Here is a 19,704-nt window from a genome sequence, read left to right as displayed (position 1 = left end):
CGATTTCAGAATCATTATCCTCCTGCACATACATTGTTCATCCACTAGATGTCACACTCTGATGGCAGATACTTAATGCAGAGCTACAGTTCTCTCCTATTTATCTAAGATCTGATGTTTAGGGGCAGGTTTATTTGGAATAGTATTACCACACTAGTATTCATGTGAAAACTGTAAAAAAAATAAAAAAAAATTGCGTGAATATTTCAAACAACATCTTTAAGATTTGTATTTTACCATCCTTGCTAACTTTGACAAATCGAATTACTCCACCCTTAAAATAGCTCCCAATAAATCAGCCTGGTACCTTTTTATTTCCAGAGAAACACATAAAGCACCTGCACGTCCATACAAAAGTTGCGTAAAATTCAGTTATAATCTTTCATTTTTATGTAGAATTTTACAGAAAAACTGTACTTGGGTGAGTGGCACGTTGCTGTTTATTCTTAAAATGATTGAAATAAATCAGACTCTGTATTTAACTTGAGTATTGTCAAAAGGGCTATTGGATATCTGTAGGTCTAAGGATGAAAATCAACATTTAATTAATAACTTCAAATGTTCATTTACTCTTTTATCAATTAATATTATTAAAATTAAACAGCATTAATTTAAGATCATTATTCTTAAGTTGATCCACTCTTATAATGTTTCCAGTGATTATGTAAGACCAGGCCTGTAACCAGCTGCAACAGTTATTGTCTTCAGGATTTCCTCTCTCCAGGGCTTTTCTTCCCGTTTACTTCCTTTCATGCAGTTACAGCAGTTTTTATTCTTCCTTTAATTCATAAAAGAAATGTTGTGTCAGAGTTTGCCCTCGCAGAGTCTCAGGAGGCCGAAAGACCTACACACCACTGAAATATTAGATATTTTGCTTAATATGTGTCTTGATATTACAGTCAGCAGTTTCAGTGTTGCGACTGCAAGAATACTAAAGAGCAAGAGAAACTGCTGTTCTTGTGAAACTGCTTGATTTTTTAGAACAAATACAAACTGTCCTAAAGGTTCTACCATGTGTGTTAACAAAGTGTTTGCAATCTACTGTGATCTTGTGAGTGTTCATATGTATACTAAAGTTTGAATTTCCATTTGAAATTTTCTTCTAAAATTAGCATTTGTCTCAGGCTCCTATATTTATATTTAGTTATTTAACTTGAATGACAAAAGAACCTATTGCCATAAAAGTGAAATTATTGAACCTACACGTAGGATCCTGATAAAGCTGCTCATTTTAAAAGAAAATTTCAAACAGCACTTAGAGGCTTTTGCATCTGAACTCTTCAAATTCTTGATGAATGATGAATTTTATGGTTTCTCATGATTTATGTGAAAATGAGTTGATTAAGACTAGTTTATTCACTTTATATTCTTCGGAGATGTAAAAATCCACATTTCACATCATTATTGGATGCTTTGGATGAGGCTATTACAGGTAATGATGTTGTAGCCTAAATAATGTTCAATTTCTTACACAGACTGATTGCTTCCCTTCATAAGACCCCAATATATCATCACGAGTGGGAGGTATTAATTTAGTGTTGCCTGATATGCTTTGCTTAACTCTGAAAATAATGGTAGCCATTGACTTGCATTTTATAAATCAGAAAGGACCATGGTTTCAGCTGAAGATCTTTACTGTTCTATTTAAGGGAAAAAAAAGTCACCTATGTATTGGATTGCCTGAATGTGAGTAAACTTACCTGTAATTTTAATATTTGGGTTGAACTATCCCTTTAAGTTATTTTGGCCCCTTTGAAGGTTGAGGCCCCCTAGTGGGCCACGCAGAACCACTGCGTTTGAAGAAATATTGGCGACGTTTTAGGACCCTGAGGAGGAGCAGCTCTTGTCCTCTCCTCCGTGGCTTTCATGTAGGTGTGTGGCGAGTGTTGGCCTGATTGAGTGGCAGTGGAGGGATGAAGAGAACCGCGGACGGTCACGCGTGTCCAGCATGCGCACATACAGCTCTGTGCGTCTCATCTCATCATGACCGGGGCTCACCTCTACTATAGAGTCTGTCCTTGAATTGTACAGTTCTTGGATTTGTGGACGACTGTGACTTTCACAACCTTTTATTTCTCGTGATATATATATATTTAACGACCTCTTTATTTAGCTGTATAAAAAGTTGAGGAGAACGGGTTTTGGTCTTTTGTTGGACAGATTTCCTACCAAAAAAAAAATTGTTGAAAGCCCTAAGAAGGAAGAAATAACACGAACAACAATCGGCAGAAACAACAGCACAAAAACAAGATAATTTATTCAAGGACCCGCGCTTTGATTTCAAGGAAATAAACATGTCAAGCAGAAGCATCGAATGGGAGCATTTCGAGGAGCGCGAGAAGAGTCACCGGTCCCCGCGGGGCAGTGGCGCTTCTCATGCCGGCTCGAGGGGTAACGGGCTCGTGCCCAGTCCCGCTCACAGTGCGCACTGTAGTTTCTACCGTATACGCACACTGCAGTCGCTCACCTCCGAGAGGAAAGCCAAAAAAGTTCGCTTCTATCGCAACGGTGATAAGTACTTCAAGGGCTTGGTGTACGCGGTGTCCAGTGACCGCTTCAGATCATTCGACGCACTGCTGATGGAGCTCACCCGCTCCCTCTCGGACAATGTGAATTTACCGCAAGGAGTCCGGAACATCTATGCTATGGAAGGGGGGAAGAAGATCACCAGCCTGGATGAGTTACTAGAAGGTGAGGTTGTTGAAGATTGTACACGTGCCAAAGTCTAAATAGACACAACAGGCACTTCGAATGCTTTTCCCCATGTGACATCCAGTAAAGCACCACTGCTATTATCATATTTTAGTGATTGTAAAGATGCATTGTTTGCAATGTTGCAACATGGCAAGTCAGTGTAGGTAACTTTTCCAAGTCTCTCACACACACATAAACACTGGATTTTTAATTCACACTGCAATTTCCAGTACTTTATTGGCATGAGTGTTCTATATATTGCAAATACTTTCATTCATTCATTCATAGGTCAATCATGTACCAGTAAAGGTAATATAATTAGAATATGAAGAGTGTCTTCTCACTGTATTTGTTAACTTTAAACATTACAAGCCATGCATGATTAACAGGATTAACATTAGCAGTAATTAACATAGTTTAAACCAAGATTACTGTATGTTTACTTAATTCACTATCAGCTGATGGAATAGTATATTAAGACATAGTCTCAATTCACTTAAGGCCACAGTCATTACTAAGGCCCAGTCCTTCCCTTACTGAACTTGAAAGTAGACATGAAACAGGATTTTAAAGCAATAGTTCACCCCCCAAAAGTTTTTTTCACCATTTGCGCGTTCTCTTGTCAATCCATCAACAGAATGGAAGAGAATATGTATAATCTGTTTTTATCAATATAATGAAAGTCAGAGGGGTCAAGGCCCACTGGACCGAGCTGAATTTTATTATATGAACAAAATTAGTCAGAAATATCTTCAAAATATCTTCTGTGTTCCATAGAAGGGAAAGCCATTTGGAACAACGCAAGAGTGACTAAACAATGACACCATTGCCATTTTTGAGGAGTGAACTATTGCTTGGACTGCCATTGGTCATTCAAAGCCAGTACTCAATCAGAATGAATGAGTATGATATACAACTTTATCTAAATGTTAATAATGTTCTCTTAGAATATAATTTTTTATATGTATATAGCATGTAGACTTGAGTGTCATAAAAACCAACCCAATCATACAGGTCTTGTTGTTATTGCTCTGTGGTATTTCAACCGAATGCAGAATTCATTGCATAATTAAAGAATTTAACATGGTAAATCACATTATTTTAAACACGAGTATATATTTTACTAAATTAGTGTGCAAGCACAAGTGCACCATGTGAGATTGTGACGCAGAATGTGGCTCTGTGTTTGCTCAATGATGCAATTGTACAAGTGCTTTGCATTTGAAGTGCCGAGCTCAGCATCTCTTCACGCTGACTGAGGGTTGGCTTAGTTCTCTTTTGTGTTACAAATCTGTGTAAAGTCTCACACGCACATGATCAAAGCTATGAATGCTATTTGCTAAAGATCGCCAGCAATAGGCAACTACGTTGGAGTGTTTGTAACTACTGATACTGCTTAATGTGCTGGCCCACCACAATATGTTAAATGATGGGCACATCAGGGTCCCATCTGGACATCAAGGCATGACTAGTTATGAGAGGGTGATGGAGAGTTCATAACCCCCGTGGTTGTTCCACTCCACACCTGAGTCCCATGTGAATGATATCAGTATTACTATATTTCTGTTTTCCAACACATATTATGTCAATAGCTGCCATCTGATTTTGGGTCAGTTTATCATCAGTAATAGTGACCCCATCTGGAGTCTACTTGATTAATTAGCCTTTTGTTAATTTCTCAGCTTAATAAAGCCGAGTGTCTTGGGAGCCTCTCCCTCCCTCCCTCCCTCCCTCCAATTTCTGAGGCAAACTGAGTGAAATTGAGATTTCATGATCCAGTGGCCAGAACAATGACGTTTATGCTGTGGATGAATGGTTGTAGTTCTGGGTCAGTGGTGGAACTAAACCTTGGCCATATAATCTTAATGATTTATGAGTATTAATTGTTAGTTATTTATCTGAAAATGTTTTAAAAAATATTTGCATGCATAAAATTTCTGTTGCTTGGTTTTTGGGATTTTGTTTTCAACGTTTTAGTTTTAATATTAATTCAACGTTTTAGTTTTAATAGGTCTTAATTTTGGCTTAATGTTTTAATTTGGATTGCATGCTAAACCCGAAATATTTTAAATGCATCAATGCTAAGAGACCATGGTTATATCACACATCTCTTCATACTCTCATGTGAATAAACAAACATTTCATTCACACTAGGTGAGTCATCTGTTCTCAGTTGCCTGTCTTAGCTACTAAGATGAGAAATATATATGATTTTTCATCTTAGTTTGAAGCCCACTAGTTTCACCAGAGGATGTAGACTTTCCTGTTCAGATTGAAATGATTTTACAATTTCTAAATAGAGTAGATAGTGTTTGCGTAATGAAGCTAAATAGTTCGGTGTGCATAGCATGCATATCTAAGAGTTATGTTACTTACCATAATTTGTGTTCAGACATGGTCATTGGTCATTTTTTCTGTCTGACACTTAAATATATTCTCAAAAATTAATCATCAAAAATTAAATTTTTATTTAAATTGTACTGCAGAAATGCAGCTCTGGACTTGAAGAGAAGGACTTCAAACATATTTGTGCATATGTTCTACATTCCTCAAGACTGTGCTCTAGTTCAGAGTGTTTATGTTTGTGTGGAAGGCGTGTGAAGTGGAATTCGGCCTCCAAATCTAGTTGAACGGTCACATTTTCAACTCCTGATGTTATTTTGACCCCTTGACCTTAACATGAGAATCACTTTACCACCATAAAGCTTGCACTGCTCAGCAAACATTAAGCAAAATCGTGTGAGGAAGAACGATGTTATACTGAATATTTTGGCAATTCAAAGTAGAGGAACAGAACTGACCAAATCTATACGACTTTTAAATGGCATACAAAATATATCACACACATTCATTTTGATTTTAAAATGACTTTAATATATTGCTGATCATGCTTTTGATGGATGTGTTTCCTGCTAATTCATCAGAAGCCATAACTGTTGTAAATGTGACATTTAGACATGTTTTCTCTGAAGTAGGGAGGAAGCAGGAGGGGATGTTTGGTTTCAAGGGTTGTTTGTCCTCTTTTGATACACTAGCATGTCTTTTGTCCTGACAGCACTGCACTCCTTAGGATGACAAAGCTCCATTTTCAGACCAGCTGCCTCTGCTGTAGTGCCAAGATGTGCCATCATCACACATAAACAACAAGCATGGCCTTTATGCTGTCAGGCACACTTTCATGGGTTTTAAGTATTTAAGGCAGTGTCTATCAGATAAGCCGATTTTTAGTTATGTTAACATTTCATAAAGATTTCCAAGAATTTATGCAACGTTTCTTGGTAAATAGCGTTTCATTCTTGTGCTATTCATTTTGGTTTGTGTAGTATAGCTATGGGAATGGGAGTGCATACTTGCTAACAGTTATTTTGGAATTCCTGCAAAAAGGAAAAAACTTGGACTTTGTCCAAAACCACAGCTGAAAAGTGTAGAGAGAAAGAGCTGGGGTCACAGATGGGTTACGTGTGTTTTTATTCAACCCAAACTTTTGCAGTCTCTGTATATCTTAGATGTGCATTTAATTTTAATTATTGTATTTACTTTTTTATGAGACACTGAGGTGTTTCATATGGAAGCATGTGTAAAGAAATAAAAATAATTGTATTATATTTATACTAATAAATAAATAATAGCCATTTTACATTTCACAATTGTAATATCTCAGAATAGCAAATGTATATCTCAGAAATACAACTCTTAAAATTGTGATTTCATATCTCACATTTGTGCCTATATATAGAACCATAACTTTATATTTTAGAAATATAAATCTATAACTCACAATAAGACTTTGTTTCTCACAATTTGACTTTATATCTTAATTTCCCATAGCTGTAACTTCAAAGTCAAAAAGTCAAAGTTGTGACGTATTGTCAAGTATGGTGACCCATACTCGAAATTGGTGCTCTGCGTTTAACCCATCCAAGTGCACACACACAGCAGTGAGTAGTGAACAAATGCACACACACACACACACACACACACACACACACACCGTGAACCATGCTGCAGCGCCCGGGGAGCAATTGGGGGTTCGGTGCCTTGCTCAAGGGCACCTCAGTCGTGGTATTGAGGGTGGAGAGAGCGCTGGACATTCCCTCCCCCCACCTACAATTCCTGCCGGCCGGGGGCTTGAACTCGCAACCTTTCGATTACGAGTCCGACTCTCTAACCATTAGGCCACGACTTCCCCCACTTTCATATCTCCCTGTTGCGACTTTCTCATAATTGCAACTATATTTTGCAAATTATAATTGTGGTCTTAACAAAATTTCCAAAATTGTATATCTCTTGACTGCAACTTTATGTCACTGTTTGACTTTACTTCTTACTTTCAACTTTATCTCACAATTGTCTGTTTTATTTTGTGTTTCACTGCAAAAATAAAATAAAAATAGAAATAGGCCATATTCATAACAATATTTACAATTAAACTCTTTAGTCAATATTTAATTGAGTTAAATAGGCTGTATTTATCACAGTACTTAAATTTCTACTTCATAAATATCTAAAATCACCTCTTACCTCCAAACATGATGTCAAAAAAATGAATGATTTAGGTTTTCAGTGAAGTACTTTATTCATAAAGATCTATATCTGCATTTTGAAGCATTTTGAACAAAACAATTCCATTCATCTTATTCTCCTCTTGGCAGGTGAAAGCTATGTGTGTGCTTCCAATGAACCATACCGTAAAGTGGACTACACTAAGAATGTCAATCCCAACTGGTCGGTTAACTTGAAGACGGGCACATCTCGCTCTCTGCCATCTCTTACCACCTCAAAGAATGAGCTGAGAGAACGAGAGAGCAAAGACTTCATCAAACCCAAACTGGTGACGGTCATCAGGAGTGGTGTCAAACCCCGTAAAGCTGTCCGGATCCTGTTGAATAAGAAGACAGCTCACTCCTTTGAGCAGGTGCTCACAGACATCACTGATGCCATTAAACTGGATTCTGGTGCTGTGAAAAGACTCTATACTCTGGAGGGCAAACAAGTAAGTGATAGATCTAAAAAGTCATTTAATAAAATTATTTAAATAAAGATAATAGCTAAAGCCCGAAGGGGGTTGAAATGGCCCCTATAGTTTCAAACAAGGTCATTAATCTGAATGTTGTGTGAGTGATTTATGCTCTGGCATCGTCTGGAAACCATAGAAAACCAGCATGGGCCTATTATTTTTGCTCTGGTATAGTATCATTACTACATCTTTACTTTGAATAGCTATAACTTTTTATTCCTATGCTGAAGACTGTACAAACTCTACAAACTCTAGCAAGATTCAAAATATCAGTCCGACTAAACCGTTGAAGACTGAATTTCACATGATAGTTCCTTTCCTCATAGGAACAAATTTGCCTCAAGCACCCATAAATTTTGTCATTAATTGTTTTTCAGTTTTTGACATTTAGATATTTTTAGTCTAAAAACAATCTTTTCATGACCTGCTCATGCAATAAATCTGGGATTTTTTTTTTAAATGTAATTTCTGGAGATGACTATAGTAAGTTTAAGAAAGAATAAGAATAAGAAATTTGCAGATATATTGATTATATATCAGCAGATTAGTTTTTTCTATTCTGGAAGTCATTAAACATTTATCAGTCCAATTTATCAGCCCTAAGAATTAGCAAGTAACTTCCTAACATGAAGTTTGTATCTTCCTAGTCTCACTGTATTTCTCCTTTTTCCTTGGATGCACCAATAGAGCATTGTCCTGGAAAAAATGAGGCCACACTTTTTGTATTTTATCACCTTTAATAAATGTGAACGCTTCAGTGATGCTATCCTCAAGGGACTCTCAAATAATGATCTGAGCTGTTGTCGTAGAGATTTAGTGCAGAATTATACATCAGAAGCTGGTAACGACCACCTGAACCCTCTTTAATTCTGAACGTGCTTTAACCAGCCCAGACGGGAATCCAGATGGGGCATGTCTTTAGTCACCTCTGTGGGTTATTAGGACACTAAAGCAAGTCATTTTCATTTCATTTATGTGGTTAAACCAATCTGCAGTTCATTCTAAGTAAAGCAAAGTGTCAAGTAAATAAATGTGTTGGATTCTGTTGCAGCTTTACATCATTCATTGATATTTTCATTAATCTTAGTAAATTAAATTCTTAATTAGAAGTAATGAAAACACTTTGGTTACTAACAGTAGTTTCTGGAAGGAAATAGACAGGAACAGATATTACTGGCAGAAAGCACAATTGACCTTTGTATTCTGGTAATGGCAGGGACACTGAGCATTCAGCCATGGTCTTTCCAGCAGAGACAGTATTCGAGACTATTCGAGTATTACCTTCTCTTCTCATCTGTACAGGTAGCATTTAGTCTGTCTGTCTGCTCCTCTGTGTTTGTTTACTCATCTTTTAAGCTTTTGAGACAATGTATCTTGTATTTCCTAAAAATCTAAATGTGGATTTTCAGCAAATAAAGAATACTCATTGTTTCTGTGGAACACAAAGAAATTTTGAAGGATTTTTATGCAGAAATCTTATGGCAGCAGGGGAATTATCCCCTTCTATTCTCATCCAAAAAGCTAGGGTACACGCCTGGTGGGATGTGGATAGTTGACGCGTCTTGATGATGTCGTCAGGAATTCGGCACAGCAGTGGCGAATTGTATATATAAAGCTCCTGGCTGCCTCTCGCCCACCGTAAATCTTTTTGGAATTTAGTAAGAGAACTCATTCACATATTTGAAGTCTGTCCCAGCTTTATCTGCCTTAATTATGCAAAACTCCTTTCAAGAATTGCCTGACAAAGGTGAACGTAGAATTATTATGGTAATGTCTCAGGTTGGATCTATCTGAGAAAGTGGCTGAAATAAGTCACTCACCTCATCCTCTGTTATTTGGGTGTGTGATATTGAAGAAATAGTAATTTTGAGACCCTGCAAACTAACAAAAAGAACCCTCATGGAAGTCCTGCAGGGATTTGTTTTTGGCCCTTTTCGTTTCAATATTTTCATGTTCCCTCTTAGTCACATCCAGTCTCAGTTATTATTGCTATGCTAAAGATATTCACATCTATATTTTCACTTGTTCTGAATAAGACCTTCCACTCTTATAATCTTATGTAATTCCTGCATTCAAGTCTGGTTGCACTCTTACTTCCACAGATATAACAATGCCCAAACTCTGGTTACCACCACAGCTCTGCAACTAAATCCCATTGAGCCTTTAATGATTATTATTATTATTATTATTATATCTTAGAAAAGTTTGGAGTGTCCAGAGTCCACAGTCTCAACCTGTCAAATGGACTTTTAGCCCAAAGTGCTCTACATTATTCTTTGACTTTATGTAGCTGAAACTGAGCAGCCAATGGCAGTTTACCACTAATATATGTGGGCTTTAGTGCTGTTTATGATTGGGAAGAGCATGTCATCTACCCTGCAGCACAGGGAATCCTGATGTCTGTGAGTGGCTCAGTGGGAGTAGCTCCTGGCACACACACAAATAGCATGGTTTGTCACTGATAAGCATTAAAATGTATGATGGGATAGCACTGCAGTGATACCCATGTCTTTAAGACATTTCAGGAATACCCCTTGTATTGAAGAGACATTTTATGAATCTTAACAACAGCAAATGGGATTTTTACTTTTAGATCACAAGATGAAGTCAAGATAAAATAAATGAAATATATGTTGTTGTGTTTTTATCTATTGGTTTAAAAGTAGCAGCTTTTAGTTCCAGGTCATTTTTTATTAGCATTTTTATTGTATTTTTACATGCCTGATAGATCTTATTTGTACCTCGAATGGTTTAAAAGTAGTCATGGGACCCCAGAGTGCACTATATTTATAGAATATGCTCTATTGTACATAAATTGGACCACTCATGCATTTCTCTACAGTTTATCTAGTGTCCTTATCTCAGCAATCATAGTAATGAGGCATTTGTACATAGCTCAGTGCTGCTATACTCTCACTTTGTGTCTTTTCTTAGCCTTAGTAAGATTAACGTCTTTGATGAATCTCTTTACAACTGAGGAATGAGAAATGGGATGAGAAGAAAAACAAAGCGTTCAGATTTGAACTTTATATTTGCAGACACCAATAACAAGGTTCCAAGAAACACCCAACTAGATCAAAATGCAGTGCAAATCCATCAGACTGACTTAGATGAAACTTGTCTTACATTTAAGCTGCTTACTCACACACTCAATACTCATCTTATTTCATGGGATGAGTGTGTTTGTGTGTGCGTAAATAACTATATAAGGTATTTATGTCTGTGGATTCACAAGAGGCATAATTTGTTTTGGAACTGTGTTTACTTGAGAGATTTTTTGGTTGGTTAAAGCAAGGCATCGCTGCATGTCATATGTGATTACAGTTGGTACGCCCTCAGTAGGACTGTGAAGAGTTAGAGGCGGCATGTCCTCAATGCACAGCTGCGAACACACTAGATGAAAAAGACATCCCCTGCTCCAGATTATATAGTGTAACTAGACTGTTTCTGAAGATATCGCTATTGTGGCTTAAAGAGAAATGAAGCCCAAGAACCCATAGCAGGCATATGAGTCATATTAGCTGGGGTTTATTTATTTATGCACTATATATATATATAAAATATATATATAATGTATTTATATATATATAATGTATTTACGCTACCTTTCAAAAGTTTGGGGTCTGTAAGAATGTTTTGACCAAAAACAAATTATGAAATATTATTACAATTTAAAATAGCTGTTATTCCTTTGATGGCAATGCAAAATTTTCAGTAGCCTTTACTCCTGTCTTCAGTATCACATTATCCTTCAGAAACCATTCTAATATGCTGATTTTTTGCTCAAAAATTTCTTATTATTATCAATGTTGAAAACAATTGTGCTGCTTAATATTTTTGAGGAAACCATAATACATTATTTTCAGGATTTTTTAAAGGGGACATAACACACACACACATCCAATTTCATGTTAATCTTGCGTACCTAGAGTAGTATACCATCCCTTATATCTCCAAAGAGTCTTTAGTTTTCTCATATTGAAAAAGAAAGATGTAGCTTTAAACAATTTAAACAATTCTCTCCAAAAACATCTGAGCTCCTGGAGGCATGCTGGGGCGGAGCTAAAGAGTCACAAGCACTTGCGCACCAATTGCCAACAAAACACAGTTCTCTTACTGCCTGCACTTCCGAATCATGACCAGGATTTTTTATCGCTGGGACCACTCCATCTTTCAGTATCAAACAATGTGCAAATCCAGCACCCAACTTGCCTTGTTTATAAAACATTCATCACCGAAATGACGGGAACAAACAAACACTCTTGCAAAACTCTGTTACTTCCCTAGAAAAACAAACTGCATCCACTGTTCACATAACGATGGGTTCTTTGGGAAGCTGAACAAGGTTATCTTTCCCTTTGCAAGTCCTGTGCAGCACTGCTGTTGACATTGATGTATCTTCTTCTGGGAGAACAACCCCCCCCCCCCCCACCCCTTCATGGATAGAAAGTTCCCAAGCACAGCATTTATTTGAAATAGAACAATGAATGTCTTTACTCTTACTGTTGATCAATTTAATGCATTCTAGCAATATAATATACAACTCTATTAACTTATGCAGTTTGCTTAACATTTGCAATTTGCAAAACAGAGTAGCTGCATGCATTTAAAATTAAGGTGGCCTTATCCATTATAGACTATCAATGTAATTGTTTAAAAAGCCTTTCTATGACTTATTATAAGACAATACCCCAGCCTTGCCAATCTATAACACTCTAGTCAGAGTCAAAAACCATCTGAGCCTGAGAATTATCCATTGCCTTGAAATCAAAGAAAGTCCCCCATCAAAGGCTAAATTATGAATATTTAGGGGTAACATGCATGTTAACATGATAGCCACTGGATGCCATCTGCTTCCGAGCATTCCGAGCCTAATTCCCGGCAGGTGGGGGTGGGGATGCTGAGGCGTAGACACCCCACTGAGACTCCATCCAGCTCTGCTGTAATTGAACCTAACGACTGGAGGATTTGAAGTGCAGCTGGCAGGTGTGGGCCGCATTTAGGGGGGCTAGCGGATCTGTACTAGCCAGCACAAGACTCTTTCAGTCAGATACGCTTCTTAACATCCAACTCCATGAATGCCAATCGCTCTTTCCCTTTCTTTTTTCCCCCAAAGAGCTTTGCTTGGTTTTACATCACAGAAGCAGATGGAGAGAAAGAAGCTGCACTTTCTTTGGCAGGAGTTCACATTTGCGTTGCCAAATTAGTAATAAGTAAATAAAACTGACCACTTTTGATGAATTAGCCTAGATGTTAGATGCATTACGTCTTCTCCCAGCTGTGTGCTTTGTGATTAGCTGATAATGGCATCCAATGATATGGTAATAGACCCTCCATAATGGTTTTATAAATCTGCATGAGGACAAGTCGGTCTCCAGGGAGACTGCAGAGGGGAGGTAACGTGTGAGAGGCTGGGAAGAGGGGTCAAATACTTAAGTTATCATTGCTAACCCATATGCACCCTGCTGCCTCCACCTCTTCCTCATTGACGTCACTTTAAAAGTCACTTTTAAATTCAAGATTAGAGCTCTGTTGGTTTTTCCAAATCATTTGTACATTTGGTGAAACACTCATTGATCTTAAGACCTTAAGCTTTCTGAAATCTGCTTAGGAATGAGAAATATGAATGTTATGTTATGTCCCAAACACATGTTTTGTACCCAATCCAGTAATCTCAGCGTATACTTGAAAAGGGATCTGATTTGCAAAGCTGAACGAAAGCTAAAAAATAAGTGGTCCTTAGATGTTGCCACGGTCTGGTTCCCATTTAGTTACGTTTTGCCCTTATTTGGTTTTGTTCCCAGTTGTCCCCATTAGTTCCTGTCCTAGTTTAGTTAATCAATCATTTTCATCACCTGTGTTGTATTAATTATCTTGTTTGCTCCTTTGTTTCCTGTTCTTTATAAGTCCTCAGTTCGCCTTCTGTCTTTGTCTTTGATTAATGTTAAGTTTGAATAGTTTGTCAATGGTTATTGTGTTGATGCTTATTAAAAACCTTCTTTTCTTCCATTCCTCGTCGAGCGCTTCTTTCTACAGCACACATACCATAACAGAATCCAAGACCGATACAGGATGGACAGCAGCTACCCGCATCCTGAGGAAATACTCCTCCAGCTATCTCAAGAAGGCCACTCCTTAGAAGAATATATTGAAGATTTCCTCCAGGTCGCCCACCGTGTACCCTGGAATGACAAGACCTTGAAGACTGTTTTCTGGAGCAGTCTTACTAACCATCTGTTTCTCCAGGCACCACCTGTCACTACCCCAGGCTCCCTGGTTAAATACCTGGAGTATGCACTGATCCTCGCGGGTTCATCACTGACTGTGGAGGAAAATCCAGCTGTCCAGACAACCCCCGCAACGATGATGATTCCGCCCGTGGCGATGAAGATTCCGCCGCCCGCGAAAAGCCCGCCGTTCGCGGGGAATTCAAGCCTGCCGCCGTTCGCTGCAAACCCAAACCCGCCGCCGTTCGCGGCCAACCCTAGCACGCCGCCCTTTGCGGCCAACACTAGCCCGCCGTCCGAGAATATGGCAAGCCCGCCGTCAGAGAATGTGGCAAGCCCGCCATCTGAGAATGTGGCAAGCCGCTGCCTGAGGATATGGCAAGCCCGCCGCCTGAGGATATGGCAAGCCCGCCGTCTGAGGATATGGCAAGCCCGCCATCTGAGGATATGGCAAGCCCGCCGCCTGAGAATATGGCAAGCCCGCCGTCTGAGGATATGGCAAGCCCACCGCCTGAGGATGTGGCAAGCCTGCCATCTGAGGATGTGGCAAGCCTGCCATCTGAGAATGTGGCAAGCCGCCGCCTGAGGATATGTCAAGCCCGCCGCCTGAGAATATGGCAAGCCCGCCAGAGAAACGCATGTGCCCTCTAGTGCCTGCTCCTCGCCAGTGCCCTCCAGTGCCTGCTCCTCGCAAGTGCCCTCCAGTGCCTCCGCTGGTTCCGTCCAGCTCTCCTGCGTCTCCGCTGGTTCCGTCCAGCTCTCCTGCGTCTCTGCTGGTTCCGTCCAGCTCTCCTGCATCTCCGCTGGTCCTGTCCAGTTCTCCTGCGTCTCCGCTGGTTCCATCCAGCTCTGCTCCCCCAAAGCGCCCTCAAGTATCAGAGGCTCCCGAGCGCCCTCAAGTATCAACGCCTCCCGAGCGCCCTCAAGTATCAGCGCCTCCCGAGCGCCCTCAAGTGTCTGCGCCTCCCGAGCGCCCTCAAGTGCCCGCTCCTCCAGAGCGCCCTCAAGTGCCCGTTCCTCCAGAGCACCCCACAGGGCCAGCTCCTCCAGAGTGCCCCACAGAGCCCACTCCTCCTCAATGGCTCCCAGAGGGGAACTTCCCCAATATTTTTTTTTTTTTTTTTTGGGGGGGCCATATAGTCACGGCCTGGGTGGCCAAGCCAAGGGCCAAGGCCACGAAGCTCCCTGATCCGCCATGGCCATCCAAGCTCCCTGATCCACCATGGCCATCCAAGCTCCCTGATCCACCATGGCCTCCCAAGTCTCCAGTCCCGCCATGGCCTCCCGAGTCTCCAGTCCCGCCATCGTCCCCCGAGTCTCTTGACCCGCCCTGGAGGCTTCCCTTGTCTCCTCTCTGTCCTGGCCCTGCTCCAGCCTGCAGGGCCCCCGGCCCTCCTCCCCGATGTGACTGTTACGGTGTGGGGGGGCGATATCTGTCATGGTCTGGTTTCCATTTAGTTCCGTTTTGCCCTTATTTGGTTTTGTTTCCGGTTGTCCTCATTAGTTCCTGTCCTAGTTTAGTTAATCAATCATTTTCATCACCTGTGTTGTATTAATTATCTTGTTTGCTCCTCTGTTTCCTGTTCTTTATAAGTCCTCAGTTCGCCTTCTGTCTTTGTCTTGGATTAATGTTAAGTTTGAATAGTTTGTCAATGGTTATTGTGTTGATGCTTATTAAAAACCTTCTTTTCTTCCATTCCTCGTCGAGCGCTTCTTTCTACAACACGCATACCATAACAGATGTACCCTAATAAGAGTCTAAAAATTATTTCATCATCCTTGAGCAAAAGGACTTTACTATAAAGTCTGTATTGGAATGACTGTAAGTTTATTGGCATAAACTTGGACAAATAAAATAATATCAAGTTAAAGTAAAAATTTACTCATAGACAGACTTACCCTATGATCAATGTAGATAATTGTGATAAATGATCTGATCAGAAATACAATGTGATTTGTGTATTCTAATGTGTTGCACTTTAAATGTGTCTATCTATATTGTTACCGTGAAATAAAATTAGTCATACCGTGAAATAGAATTTTGATTAATAAATAATTTATTGTCATTGTTGTAAAACAACGAGATTACATTAGAGCCTGAATCGACAGTGCAGTTTCTTAAAGTGCAAATGCATAGAATGTAAACATAATAAGGTCCAACATGATCAGCAATAGCCCAGTATGTAAACTGGACAGTATGACATTGACAAGGAATAAAGGGTATGAGGTAGAGAAACAGTAATAGCTAATAATGATGTGTATTGTTGTGTGTGCTTTAGTGTCTGAAATAGGTGCTGGTTGTGTGTCGGGAGTGAAGGACAGTGGGGGTTGGTAATTGACATGTAGGCCTGGAGTACATTAGCATACTAAAAGCCTTACAGCATTTTATGTTTGTATGACAGAATAATGTGAACAAGAAACTGATATCTGATACAATCTGATAGCAGAGACAACAGACTTCAGACCACATCTCTTCAGGTCTTTTAAATCACTTTAGATCATCAACTCACAGCAGGAAATAGGACACTTTGTTTCAGTGCTTTACAGCCTGTCTGCTAGGGTTTATTGAGATGTCTAACATAATCTCTTTGTCCTGTCAATCACCCATATTAGTTTTACCTTACAGTCAGAGCAGGAATAATGAAATCAGCTATGATTTTATCTCTCTGAAGGTTTCATATTTAAAATTAAATGAATTGTTAGACAAAACAAGTGTAGGTTAGTTGCTTTCTTGCAATATAAAAATGCGAGGCGTCCTGAGGTGGCTCTGATGCACATGAGGACCTACACATTATTTGCTTCACTTGTTTTAAGGGCAGATCAGGATTAAAAGACTAATTGAGGTCAAACATAAAGTAGCATGAATCTGGATAACAATCATCCTCTGTCTTCTAATTAACATAAACCACCATCTGCATATGTAGCATTAATAAAACAAACAGTCTGTGTGGATGCTTCATGTAAGTAGCAGGCAACATAGAAAGTGTCTTGTGTCTATGGCTTGTCTGACAGACCTGCCAGACCCAGCAGGCATCACTAGGAGACACAGGGCTGGCACACGACCAGAAACATGTCAGTGGAGCCAGCCGGTCACTGTGTGATCTCAGTGCCCTCTTTTGTTTTTGTCTGCCAAGTCTGGAGTCTTTATCAAGTGAGTCTGATGGGCGCAGAAAAGGATTTCCACTTGCCCCATTGTTCACCTGTATCAGTTTTCTGTTTGTTGTCATTTTTCATTTTTTGTTATTACATTCCTACGTATTTACCAATTCCTGTCACTCATATGTTTTTGGAAAATAAATAATCCAAAGCACCAAATATAATGCTGTTTTTAAGAAACTTGATCTGGTTGAACCTCAAAAAAAAAAGGCTGTAAGGAAATAATAATGCTGATGGTGCTTCCCTTTGTCTCAGAAACAGCGTTTAATTTATTAATGTTCTTCTTGAATGCTGATAAATTATTATTGACACAAGTTGGTTATTGCATGTAGACCAGCATATACTGGTAAGTATACTATTAAACGTGTACTGGCAACCAGTAATAAAATGACTTTTCATGTTTAAATCTACACTGGTATAGGCTGTTTTTGTTGTTTTCAGAATGGGTCATGAATTTTATTTTGCATGCTATCCATTTCTTTTTTTTCTTTCTTTTTTTGGCATTTTGTAAATTGGTGCAGTTACATTTCTGTCTGATGTTTATGATATTTTTTTTGTTTCTACACATTCTTAAAAATTCAGCAATTCCTGTCACGCATACATTTTTTGGAAAATAAATAATGCAAAGCACCAAATATAATCTCGGTTTTAAGAAACTTGGACCAGTTAAATCTAAATGTCAATGTAAATGTAAATCTAAATCAATAAATAATTTAAAAATAAAATAAAAACAAATTTTGCACCATTATTTCTGCTAATATTATTCAGATACACTATTTAAATAATAATATTAATATTATTACAATTTTTTATTTGAATTAAAATCAAATATTAAATATTGTAGGGCAGATAAGCCCTTTGATTGACTCAGTCCCACACAGCAGATTTAGCGTGGGGAGCCTGGTGCTGATGTTACTGTGGTTTGACAGCTCATCTCTTCACAGTGATAAATGAAAGCTGATGTCCTGTTCTCTGCCTCGTCCTCATCAATTAGACTTTTGATGACCGACTTCTGAGGCTGCCTTTATTTTCTTCCATGAGCAGTTGAAGCTGTAGGAGCTGCTTTAGCTCCACTGTAAAAATGTTTTGTTGGGTATCCTAAAAAATGTGCTTTATGTGGTAACATCTAAATGAACTTGTTTTATTAATATTATTAAATACTATTCAATACTATAGAGATTTGGGGCCTGTAAGACTTTTAAATGTTTGTTTTTTAAATTATGCTCACCAAGCATATACCAAGCACCAAACACCTCATTATATATGACTTTAAACATATCAGCTGCTGAACACACAATCGTAACTGAGTTTTCTCTGTGAAAGGCTCATTTGTCAACACTGCCTTTAATGGCATCCTTTATTAATGGCTGCTGTGAGGAAAACCTTTTTCCTTAACTGCCCCTCCTCTGCTTTAGAAGCTAATGGTTGACAGACTCCTCTAAGGCTGGAAGGGTCCAGCTCATTCAAAGCCTCTGAGTAATCGATATAGCTTGAAAAACCCTGCAAAGCTAACAGCACATTAGCAGTGATCGGTGCTGGAGCTATAGGTGCTGTTCTGTTTCTCTGGTCAAATAAGAGCCCAAACAGCAGTACCATAGTGTGTCTCTGTTTCGAGCATAAAACTCATCCCCTCGTCCCATTTATATGCTTTCTATTTCTTAATCCTTTCTTTCTTTTGGTCTTGACACAATGTAGAGCAATGCTGCTCTTACACCCTTCATTATTGTCAGCCAAATAAAGCAGGGCTGTTATTAGTCTCAGCACCCTGTCGGGTCTCTCTAAACACAGGCCTGTACTTTAAGGCTTAGAGGAGCTTAATAATACAAGTCTTAATGAACACCTTGTAAGAAACTTAAAATAAAATAAGAGACTTGTTTAGAAATTTGTAATGTTGATTATAACAATACAATCACTTTATAGAGCTAACAAATATCATAACAGCCTGGCAACCATCCTAGCAGCTGCTTATAGTACTCAGAAAATACTAGAAAGTTGGCAACATGTGGTGACAGTTTTTGCACATGCATCATGCCTCTTTTTGCTTATTTTAGTATTCGTGAACACCAGGCATTTACTTGCCATCAGGAGCATTGGGAAGTTCCCAGTGGGCCAATTGGTGAAGCGAGGCAGACCTCCCCTTCCCCCTATATTAGGCGCTGTTGCTACACAGAGCTAACCAATTAAACTGTTCATCTGCCAGCCATAGTGCAAAAGTAGATCTGGATCAGTCTCATCCGCATGCAAATTTGCACACTTCAGTCACTCTATCAACTGATAAACAGCACAAGGCCCCTGACCAATTCAAATTCGATGCAGAATTCTGTGTAATACACTAGTATGATATGAGTACATTAAAGGTTCTGTGGTGAAGCTATAACTGAAAACAGCCATGACCATGTAAACGTCTTTGAGGAGATAAATTCAAAAACATTGTGCCATACTGTTACGGGGCGAACAAGACGTGAGATGTGAGGATCCATTTGCAAGCTTTATTCAAAGGCAAGGTCACAAAACATGCAAAGTTCATGAAATGGCAAACAGGAACAACACAGACAAGACAAAGAGTAATCCTAGGGCAAGCGTGGGTCGACGATCGGCGAACAGTATCCA

At 39.1% G+C, this 19,704-nt stretch overlaps 1 protein-coding gene across 3 annotated transcripts in view; it reads left to right on the top strand.

Annotated features, from left to right (window-relative positions):
* Nucleotides 1-1,891: 1,891 nt before the first annotated feature.
* Nucleotides 1,892-19,704, top strand: part of LOC306872402 (serine/threonine-protein kinase DCLK2-like) — a 62,867-nt gene continuing 45,054 nt past the window's right edge. For all 3 annotated transcript variants that reach the window (XR_013784408.1, XM_079420932.1, XM_079420931.1), the window contains exons 1-2: nt 1,892-2,691; nt 7,347-7,687. Coding sequence is in view for 2 of the 3 variants with exons in the window: in XM_079420932.1 (XP_079277058.1) it covers nt 2,295-2,691; nt 7,347-7,687 (738 nt within the window). In the remaining variant the exon portion in view is untranslated. The remainder of the gene's footprint in view (nt 2,692-7,346; nt 7,688-19,704) is intronic.

This window comes from Barbus barbus (genome assembly GCF_936440315.1).
Source record: "Barbus barbus genome assembly, chromosome: 7".
Lineage (NCBI taxonomy): Eukaryota > Metazoa > Chordata > Actinopteri > Cypriniformes > Cyprinidae > Barbus > Barbus barbus.
This window is presented reverse-complemented; position numbering and strand designations above follow the sequence as displayed.